Raw genomic sequence first — 20149 nt, forward strand, 5'->3', positions numbered from 1 at the left:
TAACATCTTGTTTCCTTTGCAGTTAAGTACCAGTATATATCAGCATGCAAAATCAATAAAAAATATATATATATATCAGTGGAGCACCACCTGCAGTAACAACATTAAAATGCTGCTAACATTCACTTCATGTGTCAATAATTGAACACTTTTAACACATTTTGCTGTTGCACGCTGTGTTTAAACAATAACAATGAGACACTTTTACTTGTCATAGACTGTTTTTGTGTTGTGGTGTGTTTTACTTTTATCTCAGTAGGAATATCTTTTCCACCGCTCGTTCATTCCACTTGGGTGACAGACAAACCACAGGGTGTCATATCAGATGATCAGTGATCAGTTAATCGATAAGATGTCTCCTTATGAGGAGCAACACAACCTGAGACCTGCAGAATTGGGTTACTCTGTACCAGCTCTGTGAGGGTGATGATATTTCTGCAGAGTCGTCCGTATTAAACATTATCCCGCTGTGATTATCTCTGTAATGGCTGAAGTCAACTATAAAATACATTTTTTAGTCTATAAGGGATTAAAAAACCCACCCTAAAGCTCCCCAGTGGACCCAGGATCCCACTGTGGGAACCCTGTGAAACATTTGAATATTCTCCTAATTGCAGATAATAAGGGAGCAGTGAGCAGACACCCCACCCACCAACGCTGCCCTGCTGTGAAGTGAATCGTCGCCGGATCCACTCCACGTTTTTCCCTGCGCCCTTATTAAGCTCTGTGTAGGTTATAAGGAGAATTAGGGGAAATAACAAGGCGCAACAAACAAGAAGGGCGTGTAGAATAACAGGAAAACGTTTGGTATGTGCTGAGTGAATGATGGAAAATGTGAAAAACGAGAAATCAGGACGCGTTTCTCTTCTGCCGCCGCGTTCCCGGATCATCTGAACCTCCACCGGAGGATGCTGCGTCTCTTGAAGCGCTGCTACCCGCTCACAACCCGAAGCGACGGTCTCCTCAGCCGCATCTCACTGTGAATATTACAGCGTGTGACGGCTGGAAGACGATGTACGAGCGGGCATACAGGGAGCACAAAGGTTGACTGGACATTTGGAGGGTTTTCTCTGAGTATCTGCGAGGATTTTCCTGCGCGCAGTCCTCCTCAGTCGCATCGCTGCCGACTTCTGTTAGACGCAGGAGGAGGGGAAAAAAAGACGGACTTGATTTTCTGCTCTCTGTTCAATTATTTAGGAGTATCTGTTCCTCAAGATCAACATATGCTGCTGTCTTTGTTTAACATCGTCCGTGCATGATCCTACAGCCGGGCTGGAAGTGGCGGTGACACGGATGAAAGCCGATGGCCAGGCGCCCCAAATTTGCTCAGAAGGGGGATGCAACCTAAAATAACCCCGGTGCCAAATGGTAAGAGAGCAGATTAATGACCGGGAGTCAGTGCAATGAAAGGCTGCAAACTGCAGCAACGTGTCTGTTGGTCTTTGCTGTTTCTCTGTAAGCTTTAACCTGAATCATTATGCTGAATTATCCCTGCAGCTTTCCGCGCATCGCGAGCCTCAGGAGCCCTGAATCTGTGACACCTTCGGCTTCTCCGGAGACTCTCCCCCCTCCTGTCCCCCCGCCGCTCGGAGCCCGGACACCGGCGACTTTTTAATGGCTTTTGTGTTCAGAAGATGGAGGGTTTTACTGGTGCTGAACGTGCTCGCTGTCGCTGGCTTCATGACTTTCTGGGCCAAGTGCAACACACGCAGCGTCCAAGCCGCCGGTCCGGAGGCTCCGGCTGACGGGAAGAGGCCCCGGGGCAACGGGACGGCGCAGGGGCCCAACATCAGCCATGAGGTGCTGCTGAAGAGGCTCAGCTCGCTGGAGGACGTGGTGTACAGGCAGTTAAACGGTAAAGAGCAGTGTAACATTTAAACCGAAATAACACGTCGACCTGATTTCCCTCAAGGAATCTGCAGAGGGAGGAAGAGTTTCTCCTGGAGCTGCGAGGATGTGACAGTGTGACCTCTTCCTCTCATAGTGAGGATCTTCCTGTCACATCATTTCATTTTAAGCATGTTTGATGAGATTATAAAAATCCAGCCAGCTGACCTGCAAGCAAACATCCCCAACTGTTACATATAAGAATATTTAGCCTCTGCAGCTGGTAGCAAAGACCAACCATGACATGATGAATAATTTACAATAAAACATTTCATTTTAAAAACCTACATGAAGGTCAGATGTGGGTTTAGTTGGATGAATAAAGGTTAGGTCATCCTGAATTCATGACTAAAGGAACAACATTTGAACTTGAAACAGAAAATTAACTTTTTGAAAGGTGATTTTATATTTGATTAAACTTAAAAATAGTTATTTCACAGTTAACGATGTGTTGTAAATGATGTATTAAGCCATTGTTTATTTGAAAGTTGTAGCTGATGTTCATAAGACTTTGTAAATGGTTGATTAGGCCTGTCGCAGTTTAACAGTGAAACAACTATTAAGTTTAATAAACTATAAACTATAATTATGTTTAAGTTAAACGTTCACCTGGGTCCTCTTGTTTGTTTGTTGGTTGGTTTTTTCAGCATGTTTACACAAAAACTACTCAATTTCCATGATTCCCCCAAAACTTTGATGGAGGCTGAGTCTCGGCCCTGATTGGACCCCATTAACTGTTGGTGCAGAGCTGGATAAAGGGACAGAGCAGGATTTTTTCTCACTTTCTTTATTATTCCAAGCTAGGGCGTTTTTTACATTTACACACATTTCTCGGGGAGTCAAGCCTGAATCTTGAATTTACAAATCAACCGTTTTTAGGCAGCTGGTATCTCTGAGGTGTGGGCTCTACTGAGGGCCCTTCTAGTTAAGTGTTGTATTTAATGAATCCCTGGAGGAGCGCTGTGTTGACCAGGGGGTAAAGGGGGCTCAGAGGTCAGGGTCGACTACAGAGCAGGAGCTTTTAGAGATTCGCTGCCTTCAGGACTCTTCAGCAGGATGTTTGCCAACGCAGAGGCTTTGAACGCAGCTCACCACGTTGGCAGGATAGTCACTTTAATCACACCGCCGCCCACAAATACATCCAGTCACACAAAGAAGAAGCTTATTTTATCCCTAATTTGAAACAGTGAAATCCTTGAAGCTTCATTAACAGTTTGCAGCCTTGAAATGAGTGTTTTATCATTAAAAGTGTTTCATGTCGTGTTTTTGCACAGGAGCTACTGACCTCAGTGAGAGTAGGAAGTCCTGGAATAGGCCCACACATCCCTGTTAGTGAAATATATCTGTACAGTGAAGGTACTCTGTGTGAATCTGTGCCAGCACTTGTCATAATGTGAATTCAGCTCAGAGGTTCACCTGTGCTGACAGCCGCTGACTACACACTGTATGTTCATATGAGGTTGGAGCTGTGATGTGGAGGCGGGCTATCGGCTGTAAGCCACACAGTGCCTCACTGAGGGGAGAGTGACTCAGCCTGACTAAAGGATCCTGACATGTAATCTTGTTTGCCTCACCCAGGTCTGTCCAAATCTCTGGGTCTGATTGAGGGCTTCGGGGGTCGGGGTAAAGGTGGCCTCCCTGCCACACTGTCGCCAGCTGAGGAGAGCGACGCTAAATACCTGAGGGAGAAGTACGGCTACAACGCCTACCTCAGTGACAGGATCTCTCTGGATCGGACTATACCGGACCACCGGCCTGGAAAGTGAGTACAAGAGTGGATAAACTTAAAATGTAATGCTGGTTCATAACAAATGAACAATTTCGAGACGCAATCCATCTCTGAGATTTCTGCCACGGCCGAGTAAAATGGAGATTAATGGAATTTGTTTGTGATGCTAAGAGTTCGGTACAATTACATTTAAAGACGTGCAGGATTTATCGATTGTTGTTTGTAGACACACAGTTGAACAGTGGAGATAGTATTTGATGCTTTGGGTCAACAATCTATTATGTTTCTCCAGAATCACCCAGAAACGCCTGGAACCCAGCAAAATATTAAGGAAATAAGAAAAAAGGAAATAAGAAAAAACAAGATGTAGATATAAGATGAAAAACACCTTCTAATGTAGTTACAATGAAAACTGTGATCCTGGTTATGCAGAGACATGTTGCTGGTGAATCATTTCAATTGAACAGCCTTAGTTCAGTCTGAGCGCTGAAGTCCCTCTTGCTTTAGGTGATTGGCATCAGCCGGTTCATTCATGCTTCACAATAACTGGATCATGTACCACGCAGCCCACCTGACACTTCTCATTGTTACTCTGTGGGCGCGCTCATGGCAGCTCCCTACATCACTCCAACCTCGCATAAAATAAAGTACCTGCCGCCCCACAGTGTTATTTATGTGTGTTCTTGTTGTGATGTAGCTGGTTTAGATTCAGAAACAGTTATCGCCCGATTTAAAACATTTTTTAGAAAAGTTATCAAAAAGTAATCAAGTCTAATAAGTTTCATTATTTTGATGAAATAATTAAAATAGTGACATTCCTTATTATATTTGTACGATCTTACTAGTAATGTGTAACCTGTTACTTTATATGTGAATACAAATAATCTGAAATACCCTTTAGATTTTCCTCTTCTGCCATTACCCATTGGATGAAAGTTGAACGTGCATCATCTGTCCAAAAGTCCAAAACATGCACGCTGAGTTGCACTAATGTAAAATTTGTTTTGGTGACCCTTCTCATGGGATGAGGCAACACACATGTAGTGTGAAGCTCTTTCTCTCCCTCCCTCGCTGCCTCTTACTCATGTTTGATGCAGTTGCAATCACAGGCTGGCTATTGATCTCCAGGCACGCATGGATGCTCCCACCACACACAACAGGAACACTTTGAATTGTGCTGCACATCATTGATGAATATGCAGATCCCTGTGCATGTCTGTGAGTGTGCACACGTCAACTCGTGCTCTTCCAGTGTGCCCTGTGTAGTAAATTGTAGTGACATTCATGGTGCAGGTCCTGTAAAGAGTTTGTCTGTCTCTGGCCCACATTGCTGGTTAATCGAGTAACAGTCCTTCTATTTGAAAGTCAGTGATGATGAGAAAGCCGTGGGCCTAACGCTGCCACCAACTGTGCGTGAGTGTGTGTTGGGGTTGCGGAGTGGAGGAATCAGAATCCAGCACTCTCATTTGTCACTCGGGGGGGTCTTTTATGTTGCCGGGATCAAAGCGGCGTGTGAAGCGTGTTGGGGTGTGATATCTTCAGGCTTAGCAGCAGCATGTATGATGGATTCTGAGGAGTCTCCTGTGTTTAACTGAAGGTCCCTTTACACACACACAGCCGGAGGTGGCGGTGAAAAGACGGAGAGGGAGAGATGTAAAGAAACAAAGAAGAAATGTAGTTTAGGGGAATTTTTCTAAATCTGCTTACTGTCTTCTTCAGAGCTCTTACATTTATTTGCCCAAACTTGCTTTCCCCTGCATTACAAAATAATACTGAGAGTCAACTGATACATAAACACAACAGACTTTAGCTTATCTCAGGTATGTCAGTATGTATCGGCTGATAAGAAACTACGTACTTCTGTACAGAAAGCTGAAATGAGCTGACTCTTGTAGTCACATTCAGATTAGTCAATGAAGCTGTACTTGTAAAGTGACAAGTTCACACTCTCACACTTCAAATCGTTCATGCTGCTCCCTTCTATCTGCTACACACTGCTGTTACTGGTTACGCTGCTTTGCACCAGCCCGGCCTCCCCCTGTTCTTATTACCATAATTGCCGTGGCATCCCCTGCCTTGTATATTATGAACATAGATTCTCCATATCAGTGAGTTTATGTATCTGCCCTTAGGGGGGGTTTAATACGTTCCCTCAGACTTTTCCACTTTTAATTGGCTTCATCTGGAGAACTTCTTCAAACAGCGAACCTTCTCTGCAACTGTATGCACTTCATAAAAAAAATAAAGTGTATCTCAATCAAATACATCACAGGGCTAGGCAAGACAGCTTTAAAATGATGTTGCAGTATTTTTAGGCTGTATCAGGATACACAATATATGTCTCGATATTTTGAAATCTTTTCAAAGGGACTTCATAAATGCTATCACAATATTTTTTACTAAATACCTCGATATCTATAGTACGACAATATTGCAGCGATGACTTGGTACTTTCACAAAATATAAGCAGTATAAAAATAAAAAAAATAAAAAAAAACTTTTGGTGGCACCGTTCTTCATGGTTCATCCACTAACAACCGACGCTGATGTGAGTGTTTCCTGCTGAAAAGCCTAAGAAGTGTCATCTGGTTTCACAAATGTTCATGAAAACATTGGATTTATTATAGAATTGCTTGTAATTAAAATGTAATTTCATGTTGGAAATGAGATTACTGATACTAAATAAGACAAGAAAAAGAGAAGGCATTTCCTCTCCCACTCTTGCTAAACTTAGAGCCAGAGCCTCGCCCTGCCTCTTTCCTCTTCATTAGAGCTCCTTAAACAAAACAGCAGTAAAGAAAAAACAGGCCTCCTATCTGCGGCAGACAAACTATGAATAGGCCAATTTGGTTGGCAGAACAGGAAGCGGCACGTGGTTTGCCTTTCAGCCTCATCGAACAAGATGTCAGCAGCCCCATGGAGGCAGTTTGCTCTTTTACAGCAATGATGGAGGATAAGTGGAGCGTGCAAAGCCCAGAATGTTGCTTCACAGGCAGGCATATAACGTTATTGTGTTACAGATGGTGTGGTGTGTTTGCGTGTCTCTGTACAGATGCAGAAAGGTCAGTTACCCGAGAGACCTCCCGCAGATCTCCCTCATCTTCATCTTCGTCAACGAGGCTCTGTCGGTGATCCTGCGCTCCGTCCACTCAGCTGTCAATCACACTCCGGCTCACCTGCTCAAAGAAATTATCCTGGTGGACGACAACAGCGATGACGGTCAGTAGAAAAGGAAGATTTCCTCTCCCAAATCACAAATGATTTAAAAATTATTGTATCTTAAGTGAAAGAAAACATTTGCCTCTAGGGGCGGACGAAGAGAGGACAAAACAACCAGAGGGTGACAGAAGGCTCCCAGTAGGCCTCTTAGTTTGATAGATGGCCTGTTCTCTCCTGACCAACCACCAAATGATAGAAAGTATTTTACCCGGTCAGCTTCAGAGGTTTTTTAGTGCAAAGATTATCATTATTTCTTTCCAGAGGTGTCGTGTTTGTGATCCTGTTTGTTTTGATTAGATGTTGGCGATTCTGTAAAGGAGACATGTAAATTGAAGTTATATCGAATGATATGGCAGCATTTCAGGCAAAAGATTTGTTTTGACTTTAGTGAGACAACTTAGCTGAGACGATTCACTGAGATTAAAGGTTTGACAGTAACACATAGACTGCAGCATTTTTTACCTTGATTGTCTCATTTCTCTACAAACAAAACCTGCTGTCAGAAAACTGAGAGATCCTGTAATCACATAAAAACCTTTAAAGTGGCTTCACAGAACAGTTTGACATTTTGGAAAATATAAATTTTGGATGTCTTGCCAAGAGATAAAACGGTCGATAATGCTCTGACGTTTGTGTGGTCAATATGAGGCTTATTGACTCCCACATAGTGTTTCCCACACATAGACATTACTTGAGCGGGCCGCACAAGTATATTAACGGCTGGTATATCTGGCGACCCATTTTCACATTTTTTACTTTAATTTTTTCTGTCATCTGTCCGAGACGATGACGTCATCCACGATCGATTAACTAGTGGACAGTCTGCCCTCGTTCTACCCTTCCTGTCTGCTGAAGTTCGCACATGCTCTGCAGAGAAACACAGAGAGAGAGAGAGATGTGCGCTGGTGTTGCATCCATCCTGTACATGCACAGATTGTGATACAACCTCTCCTCTTCACTGAGGGCCTACTTGAGCCGTCTTTTTTCGTACAAGCCTGTAAGTTCACCTGGTGGTGGCGATTTCATTCAGTACCACATTGTCTTTGATAGTTTCGAAAGGGTTACATAATTAATGACAAGCCTCCTCCACATGCAAATCACCTGCTGTTGTGAAAACGGAAATGCGGATGAGAAAAATCCAAAGCTGTGTTTTATGGGCGACTTTATAAGACATACTGCTGATGAAGAAAGTCAACGGAGCAGACAGATACAGGGAGAGCTGAGAGGGCCTCGCTAAATCTTAATTGTGTAATGCGCACAAAAGGTGGGGGGGGGGTTCTGTCCTGGTCTATTTTTGGCTCTGAGCAGTTTCGTCACAGCCAGAGACTCTGGGAAGTTACTGGTCCTGGCCACTATTTAATGGGCAAGTATGAGATATGTGTTATCGATCTAGACTTACAGCTCTCTGCAAGAAAGCAAATATTTTCCGAAATGTCACACTGTTCCTTTAAAGCCACCACCAGTGCAGGGTGTCTGTAAATCAAACTTTCACTGAAGTCAGTCGAGAGAAGAGTGAAAACATGTTTTTTTCACCGAGGGAAGTCGTCACTGTCTTTCTTCGCTCTTCTTTCAATGAAGAAATACTTTCAGATCTGATACAACAGATGCTACAGTAGCATCTACACTAACCTCGTCAAGAGCTACCATTGTTGTTTTCAAACGAACAGCTGCTTCTCTCGCCGGTCGTCATATCTAAACCACAGCTGAAGCGTCCAGTAATTCCTCATAGGATGCTGATTGGTCAGAACTACTGTGGTTCAGCCACAAGCACATAGCTTGAAGCTTGTAGGCAGGATGGATTCACGAAATGACATGTTCTCGCCTCATAAAGGAAAATAAACTATGGTTATCATCTGTACTATAGGAAATGATTGACACATTCTCATCCTCATATGTTCCTCATGAACCTGCTGACACGTTGCTCTCTGAAGGGTTACGGGATAAAGGCGTCAAACTTGTGGTATGCCTTTGTTGGCCTGACAAGGTGATGAGCATCTCCTTGACAAAAGCCGTGGTCATTGCTTTGGAGGAGCAGCATTTGCTGAGGTGACTGATGGTGTCGAATTTTCGCAGGGGCAGACAGGCAGATAGAGGCGGAGCGCCACAATTGGATGTCACAGGAGAAATGTCCCTGTCTTATTTATCGGGCAGGGCTGCCAAGCTGGGCTTTGTGACATCAAGGGACGGAAAGAGAGACGAGGGGAGGGGAAGGAGATGAGACCAGGCAGTGCGTAAACGAGAGAGGAGGTACCGGAAAGATAAAGAGCAAGAGGTGTTGGAGAGAAATTCGGGAAGAAGGGAAGAAATAAAGGAAGGAAGAAAAGGGTTGAGTGAAGAGGGTGGAGGGGTTTTGAATATAGACATAAGTGAAAAAGCAGGAGAGAAGAAGAGAGAAACGGCAATGAAGAGGCATCAGAGGATGAAAGGAGAGGCTGAAAGAGCAACTAGGCTATTAGAGAAAGTGGCAGTGACTGGGAAAGGATGAGAGACAGAGAAGCTCTAAGATAAATGAGGTTGGACAGAAAGGAGGAGAACGAGTGCAAGGCGATGGAAATCCAGAATAAAGAGAGAGGGAGCAATCAGACAGAACGGAAAGCAAACACAAATAACGAGAAAAAGGGAAGAGAACGATGAGATGGTCGAGGATTAAAGGATAAAGCTGATGTTATTCTGTCTCTCTTATTTTCTACAAATCTCATGAAAAACCAACAATGCCGTTCCCTGTCATTCAACACTTTCTGATGTCCCTGCCCCGTCTGCTTCAGCACTAAGCCCGCTGGTTCCTACCGAAGAATTAAATCCTCGCTATAACACTGTCACAAATATATTGTTTTTGAAAAAAGGCTAAATCATTTCCTAAAAGAGATGCGCACTGTAGTTTTTTTGCAAACATTACTCAAGCATCAAATATTTATTGATGATAAGAGGAATATAGAATATTGTCATTCTTCTCCTTCAAAAATATCTGAGGGAGAAAGAGGAGGAGCAAAAGGAAATGGAGACAGTTGAACCCCATCACTCCTCTCTCACTTGAAACTGCTGATTGGCTGAGAGCCAGCTATCCATCACGGCGGGGAAGAGATTGCAGCGGCGCAGAGGGCGAGGCATGCAAACAAATAACACTCACCACTCTCACCGCCTGCACGAGTCACCCGGATCCGTGGCCTTGCAGTGTACACACCCGAGTGTGTATGAGTGATGTGATGTGTGTCTGTGTGTGTGTGTGTGTGTTTGAGAAAGAGAAGACACGGCATGGGAAATGAGTTTGTGATCAAGAGCGTGTGTGAGTGAGAAAGAAATAGAAAAAAAAAGCAGCGAGAAAGAGAAAAGAAAAGACAGAGCATGAGAAATGTGTTTTTGTTTAAGGGAATTTTTAAGCATGTGTGTGTTTGTGATGCAAAGGAAGAAGGATTGTGAGTGTTTGGGTCCGGGGGGAAAAGGCTGATGAGTTGATGGAGAGATCAAAGGTGGAGCAGTCGATGACACTCAGGAAGCCGCAGACTCTGATTCGTGTTGTGGAGTCTGTTGGAGCTCAAAACGGCACCGCAGAGAACCGAGAGAACAGATTTATGTCATCTGACTGTTTGTGTGTGCGTCATTTGTTTTTCTTTCTTGACGTAAATCTCATTGTGTGGTTGTGGTGAAACTTTTTGTTTGTTGTTTGTTTATGTCGGTGTCAGGCCTGGAGGATGTGGCATCACAGTGTCAGTCCTAGACGACAGATAATGTGATTATTATCCTAATAAATGGGGCAAATAATTAATGAGAGGCTATATAATGACGGTCTACCTCAGCTTGTACAGTTCAGTGCTCAGAGTCAGGTCAGATCTCTCTGCTGATGCATTTGTTCATAGCATTTATGATGATTTGTGCGCAAAGTGTTTTTTTTTTCTTTAATTGGGAGCTTTAAGCTTAATTTCACATATTTTCTTATGCTATGTTGATTTGGCATTTCAGTCTGCCATTGGTTTACTGTAATTAACAAAACACGTCATAATGCTTCATTGATTAATTACAGTTTAATAAATGATGCATTCAAACATTTTTATTATAGGATTTATGGGATTTAGGAGGATCTGTTGGCAGACATGGAATATAATATTCACAATTGTGTTTTCATTAGTGTATAATGACCTGAAACTAAAAGTCAGTGTTGTTGTCATCTTAGAAAGAGCCTTTTATATCTTGAGAGGGAACAGGTCGTCATCCACAAAGCCATGTTGCACCACCGTGTTTCTACAGTAGCCCAGAATGGACAAACCAACCTGGCTATAGAGAGGGCCTGAACAATCAAAAACATTACCACATCAACTAACAAGAACAGAAATTTAAAAAAAGGAAAACTAACTTGGTGTTGAAAAAATGAGCATTTTGAAATCAAATTAACTCAACTGTGCACTCAGCTGTGAGTGATATTCATTCGGTCTGAAGTAGGACACAAGTGAGTTTTTATTTTTTTTATTTGGCAAGCAGTCTGTAGTGAGAGGACAGGCAGAAACATAACATGTCATACTTTACTGAGAGCTGTAAAGAAATGATTTAGTCTTTATTTCAGAGCTCAAAGTTCAGGTCAGCTACTGTCCTGTGCTGCAAAACTGGAACTATCAGGGCTTCAATATGTTGTTGGCTGTGTTATCTTCGTCTTACGGACTGCAGAGCAGCTGAAAGGACCACTCGAGGAGTATGTGAACAAGCGCTACCCCGGCCTGGTGAAGATCGTCAGGAACCAGAAGAGAGAGGGACTGATCCGGGCCAGAATCGAGGGCTGGAAGGTAGCCACCGCCGAGGTGACGGGGTTTTTTGACGCCCATGTGGAGTTCACCCCGTCCTGGTGAGTAAGACTGGAATAACTATTGACACCTGCTCTTTTATATATAGTTCTGTAAGTGTCAGTGATGTCTGGGATGAAAACATCTTGGGATCCCTCCTCCTCTTTTCAGGTAGACCTTCACTTGGACACATTTATGAATGTTAGAAATTAGTATTCCAAACCAAACAGTGCGACAGCCATTGAATTACAAATAATGATAAGAGCAATAACAAGAATAGACTGTATGTTTCACTTTAAAAAGAAAGTTACAAGGTGCTTTACAGAATCATTAAAGGAGAGAACAAAGGATAGCGGAGGCAGCATAAAATGAACACACAAAAAGCAATTTCACACCTGAGAGGCTTTAAGATAAGGAGTGAGGGAGAAGGGTAAAGCCTGTACAATCAGGATTAAAAGATACTGTCGGACGTATAGCTTGTCAAATAAACAAAACATAAAGCAAGCAATGAAATAGGACGTTCATGAAAGTACATTTCAAGAAATCATTTAAAAGATGAGAATGATTTGGCTGAGACGGGAACACTTGACTGCCTTTTTGTAAATCCCACTGACACCTTTTTATAGGTCTCCTATTCGTTTTCAAGCTCAGTGTGTACTTTAGAGTATGTACACAACCCAGTTCACTCAGCATAAATAGACACATGCCCTCCAGAGCTGTGCTGAGCTGAATCAAATGGAATTTGTGATAAAGTTGGTACAACTTGAGGGACCGTATAACTGAGTGAAGTGGGTGAGAGAGGGGGGATCTTAAAAGAAGCTCTGTGTCGTCTGTCTTTCAGTTTGTGTCTGTAAAGTGTGGACACGTGTGTGTGTTTATTCTCCTGTCAGGGCCGAGCCGGTTCTGGCCAGAATAAAAGAGGACCACAAGAGGATTATTCTGCCCTCCATCGATAACATCAAGCACGACACGTTTGAGGTGGAGCGCTACGAGAACTCAGGCCACGGCTACAACTGGGAGCTGTGGTGCATGTACATCAACCCGCCCAAGCAGTGGTGGGATGAGGGCGACATATCAGCTCCCATCAGGTGAGCCAACGCCACCGCACTCACTCAGTCCCATTGACAAACAATCAGAGTTTACCCCAAAGTCATACTTGAGTAAAAGTAAAGATATCGAGTCATAATATTACTTTGGTAAAGATATCAGATCCGATATTCAGCATTTTTTGGATTATTAGAATTGTCTTTTTTTTGTTTTAATACAATTGCCAATAAAATTAATTCATTTTAAATTGTGCTACTCTGGCAATGATTCAGCAAAGTAACCAATAACTTAAGTTATCAAACAAATGGAACGAAAGTGTAAAGTAGCAGAAAATAGAAATACGCTACTTTTATTAATATGTACGATTTTCTTTTTTGTCTTTTTTAAAAGAAAACAAAGTGTTTTTGGGAGAAGCAGGGTTTTATATATCTTATATTATCAAAAGTTCTTGGGGGATATACTTGTGTAATAAATGAGGAATAAATAAGAGGAGAACAACAAATAAGACTCAAAGTCATTTAAAAAACAGCAGTTTTTGTGCTGCAAATTGGATTTTTATAATTTGATTTCCACCCAGATATTTGTGTTTAATCCATTTTTCCATTTTTTTGAAATTCAAAATAAACACTAATAAATAAGCAGATTTTTAAGAAAAGAAAATTAAAATGCATTTATCACTTGTACACATGCAGAATTATATATTAAACATCTGTATGCGTGCTGCATTCACACAGACAAATGCATACAGACAAATCACAACAAATCCACACACACCACACATGCAGGAGCAAATGTTCTGTGTCGCTTGTTTTCATATTGTTGTGTTTCCCTCGTTGCAGGACTCCCGCCATGATCGGCTGCTCCTTCGTTGCCAACCGCGACTACTTTGGCGAACTCGGCCTCCTCGACTCAGGCATGGACGTCTACGGAGGGGAGAACATCGAACTGGGCATCAGGGTTTGTGTGTCACCCAGTTTCCTCCTCCTCCTGCTCCCTTTTTACCCCTGTAGGTTTAAGTGGAGCAGTGGCCACCGTAGCGTAGCACCGCTGATAAATGAGGCCCCATTAGGAGTCCTGGAGGACCAGCCCTGTGTGTGCAGCTCACAGCAGGGCAATGGAGATAAATAGGTCAGATGGAGCGAGAAGGTTGGGAGTCTGTTGCTGTATATCTTGAGAGATGGAGAGTGAATTGTTGTTCTGCACGGTTATTGTGGGGTTTTTTGCCAAAAGGCAGAGGAAAGGAAATTGAACATTTTCCAAATTTCTCTGTGTCAGTGATGAGTATGAGAAAAGTCTATTTCCAGTTCTGCTGTTAGGTTAGTGAAGTAAGACTTTCCACCTGATTTAATCAATTACTTTAATACCAACGTTAAAGATACATAACATTTCTGCATTGAAATGTCTAAAAACGACTAGACCTTGATGTATATTTTGTTGAGTTGTACTTGAATTATCCCAAATATTTCCAACAATGTTCGAACCCAGAGAAATCATTTTAGTCGAGGTGCGTTTCATTTTGTCGCCTGTTTCTGTAACTTCTTGGAAAACATTAAATGATACGCCAGAGAGTGAGGAAGGAAGTCTGCAAACATAACTGAATGTAACTAGCTAGCTTTAAGTTAATTTTCATGTTTATTGTAAACCACCAACCTGCAGGTGTGGCTGTGTGGAGGCAGTATGGAGGTGCTGCCTTGTTCCAGAGTGGCTCACATCGCACGGATGAAGAAACCCTACCACAGTAACATAGCTTTCCACACACGGCGTAATGCTCTACGCGTGGCTGAGGTCTGGATGGATGAGTACAAGTCCAATGTCTACTTGGCCTGGAACATCCCTGTGGAGGTGAGAGACTGTTCCTGCAGAGAGGATGACGGCGATGCTAACTTCTGTGCCCTTCGTTTTCGTTTTCATTGCACATGAACTATTAGCGCAGTTGATAAAAATCTAAAGAGCAACGTTTCCTGCATGGCAGATAACAAATGTCCAAACTTTGATAAACTGGGAATTAGTTGAATCATTGTTGTGGGAGTAATCAACAGACGATAGCAAAGTGGAAATTTGTGTTAAAATATTCTGCAGCACCATTTAAACCATTCACGTGGAAAAAATGCCTCCGTAAAGCAAAGACTTCCCATAATGACTCGCTGTGCTCTTGCAGAACCACGGTATTGATTATGGAGACATCTCTCAGAGGGTTGCACTGAGGAAGAGTCTGCAGTGTAAAAGCTTTGAGTGGTACCTCGACAATGTTTACCCGGAGATGAGGAGGTACAACAACACGCTCTTCTACGGCGAGGTGAGTCAGCAGTCAAACTGACATGAAAGAGGGGGGAAGACAAGCTTGTACTTTTACGGTGTGGCGCGTTTGTACATATAGATGAAACCACTGAAAACGGATGAGAGATGAAGTGAGAAAAATAAATCCTGGGGGGGTTTTAAGAAAAAAAAAATCTCAACCCCAAACAAAAAGAGAGCATATCCCCACACACTGTCTGAGCTGTGGTATAAAAATAATACAACCCTGATGCCTTAAAAGGTTTGTGCTCTGTGCAACCTCTGCACTCAGCAACATGTTTCACACAGAGCAACAAAAGACTGGAATCAGGGTTGTAGCAAATGTTTAATATGCATCTGGATCCTGAACTTAACACCTAAATACAAAGATACAAAGAATTGTGACAGGTGAAGTTGAGTGTGATTTTAAAAGATGCTCTGTGATTTCAGATTCGTAACTCTAAAGTGAGCCACCTGTGTATGGATCAGGGTGTGAAGGAGAACCACACAGCCACCCTGCACCCCTGCCATGGATGGGGTCCTCAGGTAGGACATGGACGTGGGGGCCAGATGCATACAACTCTGTAGACTCATGACTAAAACTGTCTGTATGTATAAAGACTCATTTATGCATACGCATTCTTTTTGTCAGATTTATCTGTGTGACGACACGATTCTGTTTCATAAATCTGAGTCATTCTGGCGGTTGGCTTACATGCATCAGGTTCATTTGTCCATAAATGGATGCGAAACACCCATAAATATACTCTTTGCATATTAGTACTTGCACCCTGTCAACAGACCCAAAAAAGAACAGTGCAATTTAACCGACTGTTTCATCAGCAAGGTTCTCCGACATCATCAAGACAGCTGTCGTCACGAGCGACCGTTACGCACAGCTGTGGCTATTTATAGTGTCGTTCATGTATCTGTAAACCAGCATTGTTGTAATATCCCAGTCATCATTATTAAACATCAGGATGGTCATGATTAATATATAAAGCTCAAACAGAACGGTCCAAAACTGACTTTACTAAGTGATTTGCAGCAAACAGCATCAGGAAAAAGGATCATCAACAGGGAAGCAGTGGCTCCAGTGTGAATAACAACAATGATAAAATTCATCACTCCTGAATAATTTCAAATTACATTTTAAAATGCACCTCCCAGTGATGATTTCAGTCATTTGTGAAATATTGAAAACAAGAAAAAAAAAATCTTTCACGTCACATTTATACATTCAGCATACAGAGTGCATCTCTCACCACTTTCTTTGCCTCTCTCTTGAAAACACATACAACTCATTACCACTTTTCACCAGTGACGTGATTTACAGTTGTGTTTCTCACACAGGCTCAGCTGAAATCCTCTTAGGAGAGAGTTCTGCTGTCAGGATAAAAATGTTTCTGTGTTGCACTTTTTGTGCCGAGGCCCTGAGTCAGCCAGTGTCACTTCCTCTGCCCTTCAGCCCACGGGGCATCTCTTTTTAGCCTGCAGTGGTAAACAGGTGCTTCAGGGAGCACTGGTCTTGGTTTCAGTGGTAAAATGCTGGAAGCTTGCGGAGCTAAAAATAACAACAATTCTGGCAATCGTGCAGCACAATACCCCCCTTTCTTTAAAAGTCACACTTCAGTTGTGTTTTTAAGTCATCTGTCTGATGACTTAAAAATGTCTCACTCACACTGCAGGTAATTGCTGCCCAAGGTGTCTAAAGAAGCAGCAGTGACCTCTAGGGACTGCAAGTGGCATTGTTAGGATTTTAAGCTCAAAATATACCCACATCACCTGGTTTATGCACTGCAAACATATGACACAGTTTTCTGCACGTGCTTCAACATTTCTGTTGCAGTTTGACACCAGAGCCCTGACGGGGACAGTGCATGGAGAGACTCATCACACTGGGCTTCTTCAACATTTGAAGACTGAATTAAAGCACAACTCAATAATTGACTGCTTCATTGTGCTGTTGCAAACCTTTTACTGTAAAGCCGTGCACTTCAAAGTGAGAAACTGCAGCCTGCGCTTTGTTGTCAGAATTATAGGTGATTAACACATAACTGATCAGTCTTTGCTAGATGCACGTAGATGCTCATTTATCTTAGAAAATGGACAGAAAGCTTCAGGAAAAGAAACCAATGGAACAGAAGGTGAATATGAAGTATTATGAATCAAGTTTTGTTGTTACTCCTGAGTTTTTACTTTCAGTGCGAGGTGGTTTCTCACCAGTTTCCATACCATGCATGACAAGAATTTGATTTAGCAAACTAAAATTAGGGTTTGTTTGGAAATTTTGAGGCAACCCTGTGATTTAGACTGATACGATGGGTGTGGTTTGAAAGGAAAATGTCAGCTACAGTATAACACTTGACAGAGAACACATGTTAATCATTCATGTTTCATGGGCTGAGCCATAATCTCAGTGGAAAATTTGACAGTAGACACCATCCGGCATGTTTGTCTTTTGCCTCAGTTGGGACGTTACACCAAAGAGGGTCATCTGTTCCTGGGCCCCCTGGGCAGCACCGGGGAGGACACTCGCTGTGTGGTGGATGACCAGATCAACAGCTTTCCTCAGCTCCTCAACTGTGAAAAGGTGACCAACGTGAAGCAGAAGACATGGCATTTCTCTCAGGTGAGGAAAAGAAAGAAAACTGTTTTTGAGGTTGTTCATAAAAGAGCCAAATTTTGTTGTTTTGTGAGTGCTAACTGATGTAAACCTGATGTGGACATTAGAGTAAAGCAGAGATGAGAATGAGTGTTTAATTGGTGGCATTAAACAAGATTAACACTTTACCTTGTGAGGCTATTTCAAGGGAATTTATAGATTTCTGCCAAAATATACTTAAATCTTTGAGCTTAAAGGATCAATATCTGATTTATGGTGTAATTACTCTAAACTTATGGGCCAATTTTCGAGGACACAGGATGCCACTTTTGACATTTGGCACGTCTGACATTTTTTTTCCCCTTTTTTAGACACAAACCCAAAAGATCATTTTTCCATCAGTCTTTCATTTCTACCTGAGGATTTTTTAAAGCTGAAGAGTCAAAGCTTTGAAGCTGTATTTGCACTAGAAAGGAGAGTTCACACAGAACACAGCAGACGGTCAGTGAAAAGCAGTGAAGAAAAGTCCAGTAGAAACAGGTTGTGGTTTCCTGCAGTGGCCTTGTTCATGGCAATAGTGTTACAAAAGTCTCAAAATTAATGTGCCGATGATTTTTTTTCCCCCACAATTAAAACACTATAATTAACACCTGAGAAGGTTAAATGAGAAACATCGTCCCACATCAGGCCTGGCTCTCGTCACATCCCGTCAGAGTCACATGTGGTCCAAGGGCCATCTGTTAAACCTGATAAAACCAGCACGCTGTCTCTCCTCCTGCCCTGCAGAATGAGTCCATCATAAATCGAGCCACGGGGCGCTGTCTGGAGGTGGTGCCGGCTAATGTTTACTTCGGTCACCTGCTGGTCCTGCAGCCCTGCTCGGGGCAGAGATGGACCATCAAGAACACCATGAAGCAGTAGCTGATGAGCCAATTTCACTGGGACCAATCACACCAGAGGCCACTTTCAAGAGCTCTCAGCCGAGCTCAGCTTGGCCGAGAGGCACCTGATGAGGCGGAGGCTCCTCGTCGTCTCAAGAAAAGACTTTTGTGAAAAATGTTTTTTACAAACTGGACGTTCAAAATGATGTAAGTTTAGGGTGAGGACTGTTTTTCTCTCCATCTAAATTTGACAACCTTTCGATGTGACGTTGCCATAATTCCTGTACGTGCCACTTCTCCACGGTGTGTTTAGGTTTAAGGAGATTTGATCAGCCAAAACTGTGTTCTGTTTCATGTGGGGGGAAAAGTGAGGTTTCTATCGTCATTCTCAAAATGTTTCAGCATTATTTCATTCTGTGTCATGTTAGGTCTTCTAAAAGAATTTTTAAAAAAACTTGAATTTCATTTTCAGTAAGCGCTGATCAGAAAAACATTGGCATCATCAGTGGTTTGACATTTTAGCTTAAGATACCTGTACATGAAGATTAACCCACAAACAATAATGCCCAAAAGTAATTTTTATTTTCTTCTCACAGAAGTATAGACCCTGTAAATATTTATAATTTGAAGAAAAAGGCATTAACAATAAATATTACTTGGTGTATTGGAGCCTATTTTTTGCAGCTGTTGTAAATCATCTCAAAAATCACACTGTCGAGGGCTACTGGGCTAAATCATGGTTTTATATGTCGTGGACGCATTTGTCTTTTTTATTGTTATTTTTATGAAAAGCATTCGGTAGCACCAAATGCAGCACATCTTGTAGCATGATTGTAAGTACTGTATGCACAAGGGGACAAAGTTGAGTTGAGCCGAGCCGTTTTATTCTGTTACCTGCTGAGTGCCATAACTACTGCAGACGGCCAAAACTAACAGGCTGCAGCCTGAAGCACTTTTTTGGACACAGAGATAGAAGTGCAGACTCCGAGAGAAATATTGAGTCAGTAATTGAAAAGTGCACAAGTGCAACGATTGTGGAAATGCTGGAGGCCTTCGAGGCCGGTATTGTTAATGTATTGAGATGTATATGATGTCATATATTCAATTAATTCAATGTTATCAGTTGGATTTTTGCTCCCAAGATTGTCTTCCAATAAACAACTGATTTCCTGGATTTTTCATTGTGACTCTCTGAAGATACAATTGCAGTTTTTCAATCTCTTTTGATTGATTCTGGTTGGTTTATCTTCAAGTTTAATGTAATTGGATTTATATATTTTTTTTAGTTTTATGCACTTTTCTAATTTGTAGAGTCACTCAACCAGTAGATCAAATTGTCTTTGTGCAAAACTGTTTTTTTTTTTAAAGATACTTAGTTATTACTTTGTTATCAACTCCCCATACGAACATTCCCATGCAGGGCCCCTTTCTTTTCAATTGGTTTTGGTCAAAACGTTTTCTTGTACTGTGAGATTCACCCTTTAAACCATCTCTAAAAATAGACTACTTCAAAAGAGATTTCACCCTCAGCTTCCAGCTGCATGGCATCTGGTGCGACTGAACACCAACTTGGCTTATGAATAGTTTAATCACATGTGCTTTATAAAAGCGGCACACCAAAATATTACACATCCTCATCTGAGGCAGCCAGGTGGCCCGACATAAAAGATACTGTCCTATAAAAGAGAAGTTATGGAGTCAGTCCTGAAAGGGCCGTGTGTCCTGTGAAAAGTGTCCT

At 42.3% G+C, this 20149-nt stretch overlaps 1 protein-coding gene across 1 annotated transcript; it reads left to right on the forward strand.

Moving 5' to 3' along the window:
* The first annotated feature begins 664 nt into the window (after nt 1–664).
* On the forward strand, nt 665–19585 carry galnt17 (polypeptide N-acetylgalactosaminyltransferase 17). The gene is made up of 12 exons (XM_084351638.1): nt 665–1368; nt 1498–1855; nt 3466–3649; nt 6669–6835; nt 11492–11666; nt 12495–12692; nt 13491–13608; nt 14308–14493; nt 14810–14947; nt 15376–15471; nt 17396–17557; nt 18317–19585. The coding sequence occupies exons 2-12, from the start codon at nt 1615–1617 to the stop codon at nt 18449–18451; spliced, it is 1800 nt and encodes a 599-aa protein (XP_084207764.1). The 5' UTR covers nt 665–1368; nt 1498–1614; the 3' UTR covers nt 18452–19585.
* The last annotated feature ends 564 nt before the right edge of the window (nt 19586–20149 follow it).

Source organism: Pagrus pagrus, assembly GCF_965226575.1.
Source record: "Pagrus pagrus genome assembly, chromosome: 4".
In the NCBI taxonomy this organism is placed as follows: Eukaryota; Metazoa; Chordata; class Actinopteri; order Spariformes; family Sparidae; genus Pagrus; species Pagrus pagrus.